At 32.1% G+C, this 17,060-nt stretch overlaps 1 protein-coding gene across 9 annotated transcripts in view; it reads right to left on the reverse strand.

The window, feature by feature from the left end:
• Positions 1-17,060, reverse strand: part of LOC143065044 (uncharacterized) — a 132,238-nt gene that overhangs the window by 100,560 nt on the left and 14,618 nt on the right. For all 9 annotated transcript variants that reach the window (XM_076238341.1, XM_076238344.1, XM_076238342.1 and 6 more), the window contains exons 5-6: positions 16,827-16,970; positions 12,239-15,265 (exon numbers count right to left, since the gene is read on the reverse strand). In XM_076238341.1, the coding sequence (XP_076094456.1) occupies positions 12,239-15,265; positions 16,827-16,970 (3,171 nt within the window). The remainder of the gene's footprint in view (positions 1-12,238; positions 15,266-16,826; positions 16,971-17,060) is intronic.

Consider the following 17,060-nt stretch of genomic DNA (forward strand, 5'->3'; position numbering starts at 1 on the left):
AGTTTGCAACAATAACTACTCATTTAAATACATCATAAAATATTAAAATGTAAAAAAAGTGCTTGTTATCACTGAATGGTAAAGATTGTTTTAATCTATCAGTTGGTAGTAAAAGTGAATATACATTTTATATTGTATAAAACAATGATTTAAGTTGATTCAACTACTATTCTGGACAAAGAAAGATAACTCCAATTGAAATCCAATTGGAATTTCTTGCTATTGCACAATATTGTGCAATTAGATATTTCTTGCTATTGTGGAATACTGTGCAATTGAAAATATTTGCTCTTGCACAATACTGTGCAATTGAAGATTTCTTGCTATTGCACAATACTGTGCAATTGAAGATTTCTTGCTATTGCTGAATACTGTGCAATTGAAAATTTCTTGCTATTGCACAATACTTAATATAATAATTTTGGATCCTGATTTGGACCAACTTGAAAACTGGGCCCATAATCAAAAATCTAAGTACATGTTTAGATTCAGCATATCACAGAGGCCCAATAATTCAATTTTTGTTAAAATCAAACTTAGTTTAATTTTGGACCCTTTGGACGTTAATGTAAACCAATTTTAAAACGGGCCCTTTATTCCTAAACTGTTGGGACCAAAACTCCCAAAATCAATACCAACCTTCCTTTTATGGTCATAAACCTTGTGTTTAAATTTCATAGATTTCTATTTACTTATACTAAAGTTATGGTGCGAAAACCAAAAAAAATGCTTATTTGGGTCCCTTTTTGGCCCCTAATTCCTAAACTGTTGGGACCTTAACTCCCAAAATCAATACCAACCTTCCTTTTGTGGTCATAAACATTGTGTTTGAATTTCATTGATTTCTATTTACTTAAACTAAAGTTATTGTGCGAAAACCAAGAATAATGCTTATTTGGGCCCTTTTTTGGCCCCTAATTCCTAAACTGTTGGAACCAAAACTCCCAAAATCAATCCCAACCTTTCTTTTGTGGTCATAAACCTTATGTCAAAATTTCATAGATTTCTATTTACTTAAACTAAAGTTATAGTGCGAAAACCAAGAAAATGCTTATTTGGGCCCTTTTTGGCCCCTAATTCCTAAAATGTTGGGACTAAAACTCCCAAAATCAATCCCAACCTTCCTTTTGTGGTCATAAACCTTGTGTTAAAATTTCATAGATTTCTATTCACTTTTACTAAAGTTAGAGTGCGAAAACTAAAAGTATTCGGACGACGACGACGCCGACGACGACGACGACGACGACGCAGACGACGACTCCAACGTGATAGCAATATAGGACGAAAAATTTTTCAAATTTTGCGGTCGTATAAAAATATGAAGATTTAAAAAAAACTTGAACCACACATTTTATCAAAAAAATATCATTGGAAATAAAGCAGTTTGACAAAAACTTATTTCAATAATTGAGAAGCTTCATATTTCCTTAACAGTAGAACATTATTAAAACGTTAAGCTGATTTTAAAGAGTTATCTCCCTGTAGTGTTATGTTACACCTTTTTGGCTACTTCCTTATAGCATGCATCTGATTTTCCCAGACAAAATTGACATCATTCAATCAGTGGAAAACAAAACAGGTATTCTGTTAATGGAAGCTTAGTCACCAGTAATATCAAATAAATGTCAAAGATTTGAACAGCATGGTGGTAATATTTTAAATATTTCATCAATCAATGTTTGACAGAAGTAACTACAAACCAAAAACAGATCAAGCAACCTGAGAACAGATGAGAGGCATTAATATGGCACACAGATATTATAAACAGTTTAAATATAAGATATCCGCAACTCAGACATTATGAAAATGTCTTTGATTCCATTCAGAAACTAACTAAATATCCCAAACTTAAACACTAACCAATTAAAATATCAACTCAAACACTAACCATTCATATCATTATATATTTAAATTTCAGACAGTCGAGGAAACACAGGTCCCTACTTTCCTTCATCAAACACCACATCATGCAAAATTCTTACAATTGGTCAAAATATCATGGGAAAAGTCAAATGTTTGATAACTTAATTCCTTAACCCTGTAATGAAATTTTTTTTAACATGTAAAATTGGACTTCATTTTGACAATTAATGACTGTTCAGTGATGCTTGAGGTCTAAATTATTTGAAAATCCAAACCTAATAAAAATGATCAACTTTAAGGCATCCAATTGAATACCTGAACTAGCTAGTCATCAAGGTAACTACAAAATTGCAGAAGACAAAATCCTTAACTTTAATAGGGATTTGTTGTCGAGGAACAAAGTCAGTAATTTGGTCTAAAGCAAACTGAAGATTACATTTTATCAGACACTTCAAAAAAAAATCTTTTACACTTTAAGTTTTGAAAAAAACAATAATGACAAAATTTAGAATTACATATTAAAATTTCATCAGGATTAGTCAAAGGAAATTAATCAAAAAAAGGACAATCTCAACAGTATAAAATAAAGAAATCCTGTCTTCTATGGAAATATATATCTATATCTTCCAACGTGAAACTTTAAAATGCTGACAAACATCATACCCAAAAAAATCTGTGTATTTCTTGTACATGACAATAAGACTTATTGAGAAGTCACCAGTAGCTGTAACATCTACTAATTGAGATCTTTGAACTCCCCAAACAATTTTATTCTTTCAGTGGAATATTTGCATGACAACCTTTGCCACAGAATGAATTTTATATTTTCTTTTAAATATCTTCAAAATCAATGAAACCATAAAATTATCATAGTGCTATGTAAACTGTGAAATGCTACATGCAACATTGCATAAAGCCAATGTTTTCAAAGAAATATTATAACAAATATTCAAGTTTTTGTGCTCCCAAAATTTAGATGCTTCAGAATATGTGTGAATATAAAAAAAAAAACAGAAACTAAACATACAAAACATGATTCTTATTGGTCAACTTAACAATATACATGTATTAAATTTGATTCTTCTAAAAACTGTTTAATAATGAGTACATTTTGTTCATGGTAATAACAAACGGAGCATGGCAATTTCAGTCAAAAAAATACAATAAAAAAATCAATAATAAATATAAAATGTTGTCAATAATTCTATGATATTTGTCTTGGAAATTGTATTTATAATTAAAATATTGCTTTATTTTTTATCTTTGTGTATGATTTGAATGAAACTGCCTTAATACTGACACCATAGGGAGGTAAAATTACATGCATGGTCATAGCATAATAGAATAAATATCTCAACCTAAGTTTAAACAGCCAAAAAACAAAATTGTGTACATTGGATAATTATACAAGCATAGATCTAATAGGCAATTACTGTAATTTTTCTAATTTTATTTCTTCCAAGAAGATCAAAGTTTTATAATTTTGAAAGTTTCATAAATTGTACAAAAGTATAACAAGATACAGCTCACAATTTTACAAAAAAAAAAAAATTTCTAGTATTTTGGCTGTTTGGTAAAGCAAACAAAAGCAAAATTTAAATTCATTGATATTCTGAATATAAGGCAAACAAGATGATAAATTTGGATCAAAGCTTTTTTGGCTTATAGCCCTGATGACTCTCTAACATTTGTTCTGAAGGATGCAATTTTTCTTTCAAATAACTGATTGCTTCGGCATGTTCTTTTTCCACATCACTAAGCATTATTTCTAATCTGTTGACATTTCCCTGCTGTCTATACCGTGACCGAGGTGTTGTTGTCTTCGATTTTGAACCTGAATGTGAAGACGTATGTAGGTGAGGAGGTCTGCTTGAAGCTTTTGATCTAGCTCCTTCAAATGAGAAATCAGAGCTTTCAAAAGAGGAAGATAAATGTTTTGACGTGTCAGAGATTCGGTCAGAACTGTAATTCTGTTTGATTTCTTCCAACAACTGATTTTTCTGTATCTCTAATAACTCCTCTTTTTCATGCAACTTGCATTCAATTTCAGCCAGCTCTACTTCTAACAATCTTTTTTGCTTCATCAACTCCCTTTCAATCAGATCTCTATGATAGATAACTTCCTCTAACCGACTTTGTGTTGCCTTCTGTTTTTCTAATTCAATTTTCTTTTCCGTCAATTCTTTTTCAACTTCTTCCATCTCATACAGTTTTGTCTGTAGCTTAGCTTTTTCAGAGCGTAAGTTTTCTTCCGAAGTAGATTTTTCAATAAGACTTTGAGACAGATTTCCTATCTTATTTTCACTTTCACTCAGTCTTTCTACCAATTCATTTCTCTGTTGCTGTAAAAGTTTAAGCTGCTGATTAAATGACTGATCAAGTTTGTTTTCATCTTTATTAACATCACAACCAAGCTGTTCTCTGAGTTGGAGAACTATTGTTTCTTGTTCTTGAACTTTCTTTAACCATTTATCATTTTCATTTCTTAATATTTCATTGGTTTCCTTTAATAAAGAAACTTTCTGCTGAAGTTTTCCAACTTCAGATGAGAAATGATGTTCCACATCTTGTGACTCTAGTTTAGAATCTCTATTCCATTTTTCTTTATCAAGAGCTTCTCTCAACAGTGCATTTTCCTGAGTATATACAGATTTGGTTTCTCTTAGATCCTGTCTTAGTTTGGATATTTCTTCCACAATAGCAAAATGTTTCATATCCATTTGTGAGATGCTACCTTCCTCAGACTTTCTACTGCCTGATTCACTTAAAGCTGATGTGGTCTGAGTATTGTCATTTTTACTGTCTGAGATAAAACTATCATTAAATTTGGAATGTGTAACAAAATTCCCATCATTATCTGTTTTGTCTGAAAGTAGACTGTCATGTGACTTCTGTTTTGTAAAAGAGTTATCCCCACTTATTGTCGACTGATCAGATAAATTATCTTGTAATTCCATTTCTGAGGAATGAATATTTTCAGGCAAGTTCAAAGTGGGTGTACTACAAGTTATTGCTGCAGGCTCATCCTTTCTTGATTGACCAACATTTCCAAATTTGCCAGGTTTGACAGGCGATCTAACGGAGACGGGTGTCCTCTGCTGTAAGAAATGTTCCTCTAATTGTTTAATATAGGAATCTTTTTCTCTGACTGACATCTCCAAATGTTCCTGATACTGACGAAGATCATCCATTCTATCTAATTCATCATTCCTTTGATCTAATTCAGTCTCATACTTTCTTATTAAAGCATCCTTGTCTTTTAACAAAGTTTCCAATTCAGTAACCCTCTGATATACACCTGACTTATCATCATGAATGCCAGTCTCAACATAACTAGCTGTTTTCTGTACAAGAATGTCCTCCTCTATTTTATTATCAAACTCACTCTCGTTTTCTTTATTTTCACCAGGAATCTTTTCTTCTTCATCATCAAATATGCATGAACTACTATCTACTATGAATTCCTGATAGTCAGTACTCTCAATTTCATCAACAGAGCAAGACAATGTTTTCTTTATTTTCAGCAGTTCCTTTGCTCTCAAAGCTTGAATTTCTGACTGGTATTTTTGGCATTGAGTTGTCAGTTCTTGAATAACATGTTCATTTTCATATTCTGCTATTTCAAATTTTGAACATGTATCATTAATTTCATCTAAAGCTCTTTCCTTGTGACTTATTTCTGCTTCATATTTTTTACTGTTTTCCTCATTTTCTTTTTTCAGACGATTATTCTTGTGTTTTTGAATTTGTAGACTATCTGTGAGGTTAGCACATTTAATACTCAATTCCTCAAGCTGTATATCATTTTTTCTTGACTTTTCTTCAAGGTCTTTCAATAAAGATTGCTTCAATGTTAGCTCTCTAAGATAGTGCTCGCACTTTTCATATGTTTCCTGTGATACTTTTTTCTCGTTTGCCAATAAACCGTCTATATTCTCACATTTTTGCCTCAGTTTTTCAATAACAGAAGTACAAGAATTCAGTTCCTGTAAATGGTTCATATTCTGTTCTTTATATTCTTTTTCTAACCTTTCAAATTTTTCAGTCATTTCTATCAGATCTTGTTCAAAATCTTGTTGGTTTTCTAGATTAGATTCCAATTGGTTGCACTTTTCCTCATAAATACAAGCAAAAGTTTCATTCTGTTTTGCACTTTCAAGTTCTAGTTCTAAATTTTTGCATTTCTCTTGGAGCTCAATGAAAGATTCAAACGGTTTCATTTCAGTGGAATCTTGTCCAGTTGTTTGTAACTTCAACTTGTAGGAAGCACACTGTTGATCTAGCTGTTCCACTAATTGAACTTTTTCCTGTGTTTTCATTTCAAGATTTTGACATTTTTCTGTCAATTCTTTTATGGTAATTTCCTTTTCCTTTTCTTTTACAAACAATACTTTTAAGTCTGATTCTATTTTTGAGTTATGTGTTTCCAACTGATCTATAAGCTGTTGTTTTTCCAGTAAATTCTTTTCGTTATTTAGTTCTAATTCATCAGTCTGTAATTCTACAGAAATAAAACTTTTACAGTTATCTCCCCTTGATTCTTTAGATTCTGATTTTCGGTTTAGTTCACAGTTTTGATTTTCAAGTTGATATTTTTGTTCCAATAAAGAACTATTTTCTACTTCTAATTTTCTTAATTCCGATTTATAAAGCACATTCATTTCATTCAGTCTTTGCTCTTGTAAAGCTTCACCCATGCCAATTTCTATATTTTGTTGCTTGAGGCTGTCTTCTTTCTCCTGTAACTCACACTCCAGACTTTTAATCATTGATTCAAAATGACAAGATTTGGGAATATTTTCTTTTAGCAGTGTATTATTGTCTGTCAAAGCTTTCTTAGGTGGTTGCTTTGCATTATTTTCCCTTTGACTAACAATTGAAACCTCAGTTTCTGGTTTCATAAAAGTTTCCCCAAAATCTTCACTAATATTAATGAGTTCCTGTTCAAGTTGTCTCCTTGAAAGAGACTCATTTTCGAGCTGAATTGTCAGATTTTCACACTTGCTCATAAGATCTTGTTTTTCTTTACAATAAATGTTTTTCAAACTATCCAGTTTCTTCAATAATTTATCGTTATCCAATTTCTCATCCTTTGTAAGTTCTAATGCAAAATCGAAATGTGGAGTTACCTCCCCTAAATGAGGAGAATTAGATTGGATAACAGCAATTTCATTAAGAGTGTTTTGATCTAAGGTTTCTAAATCGCCACTAATATATTCGACAAAGAATTCCCCTTGTGAATTATGTTCTGATTTTTCCGATTTAGATTCAGTCACATGGTCTATACTGAGTTGAAGATCACTCTGAGACAAGCTTGTTTGACTACTTCTAGATGAATTCCATGAGTTTCTTTTGCTTATGCTATTTACTTTTAATTTCCCATCTGATGATTGTGATATTCTATCTTGTGATTTGTTAAGCTGTGACAAGGGTGTTTGATCATGGAAAAATTCTGCAACAAATTTTCCTTCAGTTTCTATGTTTTGCCCAATAAATCTATCCAATGACCGATGTCTTACATGCCTAATAAAAGAAGGATGTTTTTTATCTACTTCACTTATTTCATCACAATCCATTAAATCAGTCTCTTGGGGTAGATTCAAACTAAGTGATCTAACCCTTAGAGGCAAGAATTCCTCCGTTGTTGCAACAGATTCTCTAGACTTAAATATATCATCCTTAGCACCAACATTTTCAATGAAAGCGTCAACAGTGGGAGTAGAATTAGTAGTTTGTTTGTCTTCTGAGAAAGATTCAGCTGCCTTTCTTAAAGCTTCCTTTACAAATGAAGCCTCAAGTTCTGTAGTGGGTGTCGACAAATCTGTTTCAGGTTCATTGTGGATGTAATCCACTATTTCTGGTTTAAAGCCTGGACCAACAGAGTGAAAATCTTCTGCAATGTTTAATTCTGGTTGAAAACCAGATAATTGAACAGTATTCCTGAGTTCTTGATATTTCCTTCTTAACAGTAGACATTGTAAGTTCTGACAATCATATTCGAACTGTCCACTCAGACCGGGTGGATCTTTGTCTTGGTCAAATGATGATGAGGGAGAGAATTCCCAATCAAGAAGGAGTGACTGACTACGATATGAATGTCTTGGTTTTTCAGTGTTTAGTTTAATAGGTTCCTGAAGGAATTCTCCCTCTCCCTCAATGTTTTCTTCCATCATACTCCTAAGTTCATCCTCTAACTTGTCTTGTTGGTGGTGGGAAAGTTCCACTTGTTGTAACAAAGCATCTCGGGCTTCTGCCAACTCCTATCAAGAAATCATTAAAACAGTATATTTAATGGTCCATATATAATGGACAAATAGAAAATCATCTTTGTTAATTTTGGAGAGAGATAATAATTAATGATACATTTAATTTTTGTCGTCAGTTATTATATTAATGGTTATCTTTAGATGTTTTTTCTCCGTTTTTGTGGGTTTTTTTCATCATGTTCATTGACATATATTCCACAACTCTTTTTATTTACAGAAATTACTTAAGACGAATAAAAGCAAATTTAGATATTTTTGTGTCATATTATTTTTTATTTCCTGATGAAATTTTTTCTTCTCTTCCATATGTGCCATTAAATATTGTGATGTAACGAACCCGTTTACTGATATGAAGTCTTTTTACTAACTTGAATAACTGACCTCGCATATAATAATCATAATATGATGTTATTTACTTTGTACAATATTTAATAAATGCACATTTTCAATTAAAATACACTTTTCTATAATGTCAATATTTTGCTTCTAAAACTTCTTTCAAATATTTTTTTTAAGTGTACATCAAAATTTGGACACAAAAACATAATAATTATACATACCTGATTTTCCTGAAGTAAATTCTTAACAACACCACTGATATGTCCACCTCCTTTCCTTTCGTCTTCCATTGTTGCCAACTCCTGTAAATGTGCCAACCTTTGTTTCTCCTTCTCCTTTTTAAGTTTTTTCTCAAAATCTTTTTTCACTTTCTGCAATGCTTTCACGAAAGATTGATCCTTCTCAGCTCGTAAAGATTCAACCCTGTGATTAACATGTTGTTCAAAGTCCTTCTGCAAATCTTTTTGTTTCTTTTCAAATGTATGCATCAATTCAACTTGACGTTTACGGAATTGAAGTTCGTATTTTTCCTCCAGATCATATTCAATTTGCTTCTTTTCATGATCAATTCTTTGTTGAATTAAGACCTCTAACTCTTCCTCAGAAATAAGTTCATTGTCTTCCTCCTCGTTCTTTTTATTATCATCTTTTTTCTTACTTTCCTTTATTTCCTCTGCATCATGCACTGGTCTTTCTGTTAGTTGAGCATCAACAGCTTCATAAATCTCCTGTACATGGACATCATCAGCATCTCCTTTCTCCTTAATGTCTGATGTAACAGGTGATTCTTCACTGTTCTTAACACTTTGTTTTCTAAGTTCTTGTTCGGCAAAATAGCTGTTTCTTTCCTGTTCAACACTTGCTAACTCATCAGACAAATTGTTTATCTCCTGCGACAGTCTTTCTCTCTGCTGCTTCATCTGATCATTTTCTTTTTCCAACATCTCTTTCTTATTTTTCAGCTCAAAATGATCCTCCTGAAGCTTTAATAGTGATTTTTGTGTTTGCTCAAGTTCTTCCATGAAATCCTGATGACTTTGTTGTAATTTTTCCAACTGTTTAGTTTCTTCGCTAAGCTGGTGCATTAGACTTCCATTCTCTCTTTCAAGTTTTACTATTAAGCCTTCACTGTCTTTGTGAACTTGTTTTAACTTTTCCAGTTCACTGCAAACTTGATCTGATTGACATTTGTTTGTTTCAATTTTTTTTGACAATACCTTATTTTCATCCTGAACTTCTTTCAATAAACTTTCAACCTTATTATTCCTTTCTGATGTCTCTTTTAATGTTTGCTGTACATTAGCTTTAACTTGATCAATCTTTTCAATATCAATATTCAAGTTCTGAATATGCTCTTCATGTGCCTCACATTTCTCATTTAAATCATTATTCATTGAAGTAAGATTTGATATTGTTTTCTGCAGTTTTTCTTCAGTCTCATTACTTGTTTGAACTAGCTGAGAATATTTTGTTTTTATAGCCTTTTTCTTAAGTTCTATATTTTTACAATTTTGCCACAATTCTTTGTTTTCAGTTTGTACACTAACAAATGATTTCTCTAATTCTTTGTTTTCAGTTTGTACACTAACAAATGATTTCTCTAATTCTTTACACTTCTGAGTCAAATTTTCACAATCTAAATCCTTATCTTTAATTATATTTTCTAGAGATTCCAGTTTGGTCCTGAGTTCATGGTTTTGTGAAGATAGACCAGATAATTCCTCATTCTCAGCCTTTTCTTTGATTTGTTTCAAGTCAGAGTATTTGAATTCAACATCTTTTAAGGCATTATCGGTTTGATTACATCTAACATGTAATTCATTTATTTGTAAAGAACATGTTATCACTTTTTGCTCTAATTTCTCTATTTGCTTTTCTTTTTGTTTCAGAACCTCAGAATGATTCTTGTTCAAATTTACAGCTTCAATATCAGATTTCTCACAAATTTCTTTTAATTTCATATTTTTCTTTTCAAGTTCTCCTAAAGAACTTTCATACTCTTGATATTTATTTTTCAATAAGATATTCATATTTTCAACTTCTTGTGAGAATTTGTCACATTTTTCCTTCAATAATTTATTTTCTGATTGTACACTTTCCCGGTCTTTGATTAAATCATTTTGCTGAACCATCATTTCTTCTTTTTGTTTTTCAAACATTGCACACTTTTCAGTAATCGTTTCAACTTGTTTTTCAAGGTTAAAACAACATTCTTTCATTTGAATCAGTTGATTTTCATAATTAGAGCACTTTCCTTGCAACTCTACTTTTTCTTTGGCCATGATTATTTCTATACTGTCACACTTTTCTTGTTTCAGTTTGATATCGGTAATCAATTGCAATTGTTCGCTTTTCAACTCTAAAATAAAACTTTCCTGCATTGTACATTTCTCAGTCAACTTATTTAGTTCCGGTCTGAAATGTTCCCATTGAATTAATGATACATCTCGTTCCTGAACCAATTCCGTGTTAACCAAATACAAATGGCTGATTTCAGTTTGGCATGCTTTACATTCCTCTTGTAATTGCTCCTTATCTTCATGCAATTCCTGATATTTACTTTCTAGCTCACTATTGATATTTCTAAGTTCATTAACCTCGGCTGCTTTCTGTTCCACTTGATATTCTAAATCATTTATCTTTTCTTTCTGTTTATTTTCAATTTCTCCCACATACATTTTCCATGTACGTGTTTTAGTTTCCAACTTTTCTTCACTTTCTCTTAATTGTCCTTCCAAATCCTGAGCATGAATTTTCCACTTTTCCATATCATTGAGATTTTTACAGTTTTCAAGTGCTTGCCTTTGCAGTTCCTCATTTAATGACTGACTGGTGACAAACGCTTCCTCCATAGCCTGTAGTGACGATTCCATGTCCTGCTTTTGTTCAGATAATCTTTCCATTTCATTAAACAAACCTGTTACTTCTGCCTTCAACTGTTGACTAGAACTAGATGCCTCTTGCCAAGAGTTCAATGCAGATTTCAAAGATTCATGTTCATCCTTTAATGCTTTTCTACTTTCTCCATATTCTGATTTTAACTTTTGGTTTTCTGATACAAGTTCAATAATTTTATCTTCTAACTTGCATCTTATTTCAGAACTTTCATTGCTTTCTTCAACTTTCAAAAGCAACACTTTATTGTCTTCAACTGATCGTTTCAATTCTTTCTGTAATCGTTCATTGTGGTCACGCAAATAGTTTATTTTGTCAGAAAAATTTTCCATGGATCCTACCAATTCAACACGATCATGCAGTATAGCTGACATATCATTTTGTGTGTCCTCTAATTTGACCTTCAGTATTGTATTCTCATTTCTCAAATGTTCTGATTGTTCATTATTCTCATTCTCATTTTCACCAACATCTGCATGATCTGTATACTCATTTGAGCTTGCATCTGCATCCTGAAAATTGTCATCATTTTTAGAACTGGAATTTGTATCTTGATGTTTATTTAGATCTCTATCATGATTTTGTGATAGATTATTTGTGTTCTCACATGATTGGTGTAATGTTTGATCAGATGATTTATTAACACTTGTAAGATTCTGAGGGTCATCATATTCACTTTGATCCAAATTTTCAGCTTGTTTGCAACATTTATCATCATTTTGACTGGCAGTCATTTGAAAATCGAAAGTATTAAAATTAGAAGCAACTAAATCATGAACAGAATTTTGCGGTAACTGAATAACTGAATTAACACAAACAGACGAACAAACATTCATAACTTGACCATGGTTGGTCGGCATGCAGGTTGATCTTACCGTGGTTGACTGGTTGGCTGCACTCTGCTGTGTTATTTCACCTTCATGGACTAGAACATCTGTTGTTTTCTGAGGTCCATCATCTCTCACCAAAGTTTCATCATCTGCTGTAACTTTACATTTTACATCATTGTCATATTCTGAAATTGGAAGTAATTGCTGATTGGTTAATAATAAATCATGTGACTTTTTACTTGACATTACTTCATTTACATGACTGTTCACTACTGAGTCAGAGATCTCATTATTTTCCATTGCTGACACTTCCACAAACCTGTTCTCAAGGTTTTCTTTGTCACCACTAACTGTCTGATTTATGACGGAGAGTTCGAATACTTGCTGAGATAACCGTTCACATTGAATTCGTAGAGTTTGTTCCCTTTCATTCATTTCTTGCAAAGACTTATTCAAACTGTCATTTTCTTTCAATAGCTGTTTACTTTTTTCAACTTCAGTTTCCATATTTTTTAGCTGAATTTGAAGACACTCAAGTTCTTTACATAAATTATCATTTTCCTCCTGTTTGTGTAAAATTATATTCTTATGTATTTCTATATTTTCTAATTTTTCAGTTTTTAATTTTTCACTTTGAGAACTTAGATTTTCAATATTTGATTCAGCAATTTCTAATTTTTCTTGCAGTGTTTTCAATTTATTACACACTGTGATTGATATATTTGAATCACTTTGAGACAGTCCCTCGTTCTGAGTCATTTCATCTAACATACTGTTAACAAATGTTAAATCATTCTGGAGTGCAAGCTTTTCTTCCTTCACAGTAGCCAATGCTGATTCAGCTAACTTAACTTTTTCATTAATGTTAACAATATTTTCCTCTAGTTCTAAATAAGAGGTCTCTATGTTTGATTTTTCAGCCGATACATTGACAATTTCAGAACGACATGACTGTAATGCTTGCTCCAAATCATTTTCATAAGTAACTTTTATGTTCTGGATAGTCAGTTTAAGTTCATGATTCTCATGCTGAAGTTTACTTATTTCAGCTATAAGATCACTTTGTTTTGAGTCTTCAATAGAAACGGTATCACCATCAAGAGAATCAGCTTCCATATCACTAACCACGTGTAATGCAAGTTCTGACTGATGTTCTAATTCTTCCTGCACAAAACTATCAAATGACAGAGCTGATCGTGCTTCTGACTGAACAACCTGGGCATTCTCAATGTCTTTTGTTTCATTCTGAGAGACAACCTGATTAGACAATGATGCCTCTTCATGTGTTATTGTTTCCCTCTGGAAACTTTCTTTAACAGGTTCTTGCATGTGAAGCTGTAATGTTAAGTCATTAATGTCATTGGTTAATTTCTTTATTGAATCGTCTTTTTGTTTAAGAATTAATTCAGTGTCACATTTTGATTTTAGTTCAACCTCCAGAGTTTCCACTAAACTTTCAAGTGATTGAGTTTTCTCCTTATAAGTATCTACCTCTGCTGTAGCCTGATTAAGACTATTAGTTAGTTTTGTAACTTCATCTTTATGTAAGTCAATACTTTCTAGCAAACATTTGTTTTCTTTGGTTAAGTCCTCTATTTGCTGTGTCTGTATGGGAGACTGTTCTTGGAATGCTTGGTTTTGATTAGACAATATCTCTAGCTCCGCCTTCAACTCCATGACAACATCTTGCTGAATATTCATTTTATTATTGAGTTCATCATTTTGTGTTTGATACACATTACATTCATGTTGTAATTCATTGTACTGAGTGGTTAACCCTTCATAATCAGTAAGTTGCTGTTCATATTCAACAAATTTATCTCTGTATTCTTCACACTGTCTTTGAGCATTTGTACACTGTTCTGTCATATCACTTAGTTCTGATAACACTGTTTCATGTTTTGATTCATACTCCTTTACACGATCTTCAAAACTTTTGATTTCCTGCTCTGATTTTCCCAATTTATCCTTTATTTTATCAAATTCTTTTGTCTGTTTTTCATAATTTTTCACTGCATCTTCTGATGTTTTCAATTGTTCTTTTATCTTATTCAAGTCTTCATTTAGAATTTCACACTTAATATCATAGTCTTCAATCCTTCCCTGCATCATTGCAATGTTTACTAAAGCTTCTTCATACTGTTCAGTCACTTGTTTTAATTCCATCACTATCTCTTGGGAGTCGACCTGGAATCTGGCAGGTCTATTACCTCCCTTTACTTTCTTTTCTAACTCCTCTACATTTTTCTGTGCATTAGCATAGTCTTTTTTAATCGTGTCTAATTCAGAAGTCAAATTTAAGTTTTTCTCATTTAATTCTTTGAGTTTATTGTATGAATCAGAGTTATCATCCTCCTGAACAGGTTCACCTCCATTACTGACTGGATGATCATGATGTGTGGATTCTAACTGAGAACTCAATAAATCAATCTGTTTACTTAAAGTCAAATTTTCTTTTGTAAGTTCATCTTTTTCACTTTGAATTTGAACACATTTTGAATGAATTTCAGTTAATTTTGATTGAAGTTCAGAAATCAATAAATCATTAGAAGTATTTCTTTCAGTTAATTTCAGTTTTTCTTCTTCAAGAGAATTATCATCACTTTCAAGTTTTGCACAAATCTCCTTAAAATTATTTAATTCCCTAGTCAATTTTTCAACCTCCACATTATAATGTTTTGACAATTGATCTTTCATCAAGGCTATCTGATTTCCATATGTTTCTTCCAGTTCAAGTCTGACCTTTTGAACTCTGTCATCGACATCTGAATATTCATTAGATACTGTGACTGAACCATTTACACTTCCTTGTCTTCGAATATCCTCTGCATCAGACATCAGACTTTTCACAACTTTAGAACTTTCTGCTTCTTTTTGTCTCGAGGCTTCATATGAAGTTTTCAGATTAACATATTCATCAGAAATGGCACCAACTTTGTCTGATAGCTGACTAACAAGCGTATCTTTGGCTTCAATACATTTTTGCAAAGCTTCAATTTCATGTTTGGCTTCCAGTAAGGCTTGAGAGGACATCAACTGTTTGCTGTTCTGAGATTCCATTAATTTGCCAGCCTGAAATGTGAAAAGAACAGTTTCATGAGGAAATTGTTAAAAGGACATTTTTAACTAATATATAAATAACAAGAACGTGTCCACAGTACACAGATGCCCCACTCACACTATCATTTTTTATGTTCAGTGGACCGTGAAATTGGGTAAAAATCCAATTTGGCATTTAAATTTAGAAGGATCATATCATAGGGAACATGTGTAATAAGTTTCAAGTTGATTGGACTTCAACTTCATCAAAAACTACTTTGACCAAAAACTTTAACCGAAACTTGCACTATCATTTTTTATGTTCAGTGGACTGTGAAATGCGGGTCAAAAGTTTAATTTGGCATGAAAATAAGAAAGATCATATCATAGGGAATATGTGTACTAAGTTTCAAGTTGATTGGACTTCAACTTCATCAAAAACTACTTTGACCAAAAACTTTAACCGAAACTTGCACTATCATTTTTTATGTTCAGTGGACTGTGAAATGCGGGTCAAAAGTTTAATTTGGCATGAAAATAAGAAAGATCATATCATAGGGAATATGTGTACTAAGTTTGAACTTGATTGGACTTCAACTTCATCCAAAACTACCTTGACCAAAAAATTTAACCTGAAACAGGAAGAACGGACTCACAGACGAAAGGATGCAGACGAAAGGACGCACAGCCGAACTGACACACAGACAAACGAATGGACGCACAGACCAGAAAACATAATGCCCCTCTACTATCCTAGGTGGGGCATAAAAAGAATCTTATTTTGGATACCAATTTGCATACTAAATCTGGATTCTGCACGGTTTCTTATATTTAGATTTATGGTTTTAAAACTTGGAAAATACAACAACTAAATGGAAATCTTGCATCAATGATATAGGCTTTCATGCTTTTATCTTGCAAGAAAAATTGGTATCCAACAAATAACTATACTTTCCCAGTAGTTACTCATGTGTCAAATGGTATTATTTTTTTTAGAAGTTCCTATTATAACTGGTCCCTCATAGATTTTCAAAAAAAATATGTTCATGATTTTTTGGGGGTTCTTTTTATTTATCGTTTTAAACAAAAGTTGTGACTACCAAGACTTAACCATGAAGGCCCCTTTACAGTTCACATAACCAAGATTGTATAAGACTCTGGCTACATTGTATTACGAATTGAACCTCTTCAGTCCTCTTCATATTGTACATTCATCAGTTTTTAGAAATAGTGTCACTCAGGTTAGTGTGGTGGAAATCATGTGGTTGATAATAAATATAAATATTATAAAATTTTGGCAAGAATTATACACCTGAGATCGGTTGGACAGACGCCCAGTATTTCCATGTCCCCAGCAACATGTTACATAGGGGGCAACAATATATATTATATTGCTTAAAAGGGCTATGATGAATTACATGTTCCTATTGATCACAAAAAATGAAGAAAAATGCTCCTTGTGCCTTTTGCATGGGAGTGTCTCTTTTCATTTGTAGTTTTCAGATATATATTACCATCTGGCATATTTTTTTTTTATAATCTAAAGATATGATAGTGATAAAGACTTATAAGTGAGCCACAAATCATGACATACATTAATTAATTGTGCCTGAAGTTGTTGTACATGATGTGTTAGTTGTTCTGCATCAGTTTGTAAACTGGCTGTAGACTGTAATCGTGTTGTCAACTGTCTTATTATTTCATCCCTCTTACTCATAGCTACTTCCATTTCAGCAATCTGGAATTAAAAAGATAAATACATCACAACTGGATTCTATATTTAATTTTCTTTAAACTGTTTATGTAAACATCATGACCTCACTGTCTT

The sequence above is a fragment of the Mytilus galloprovincialis genome, chromosome 2 (assembly GCF_965363235.1).
Source record: "Mytilus galloprovincialis chromosome 2, xbMytGall1.hap1.1, whole genome shotgun sequence".
NCBI lineage: Eukaryota > Metazoa > Mollusca > Bivalvia > Mytilida > Mytilidae > Mytilus > Mytilus galloprovincialis.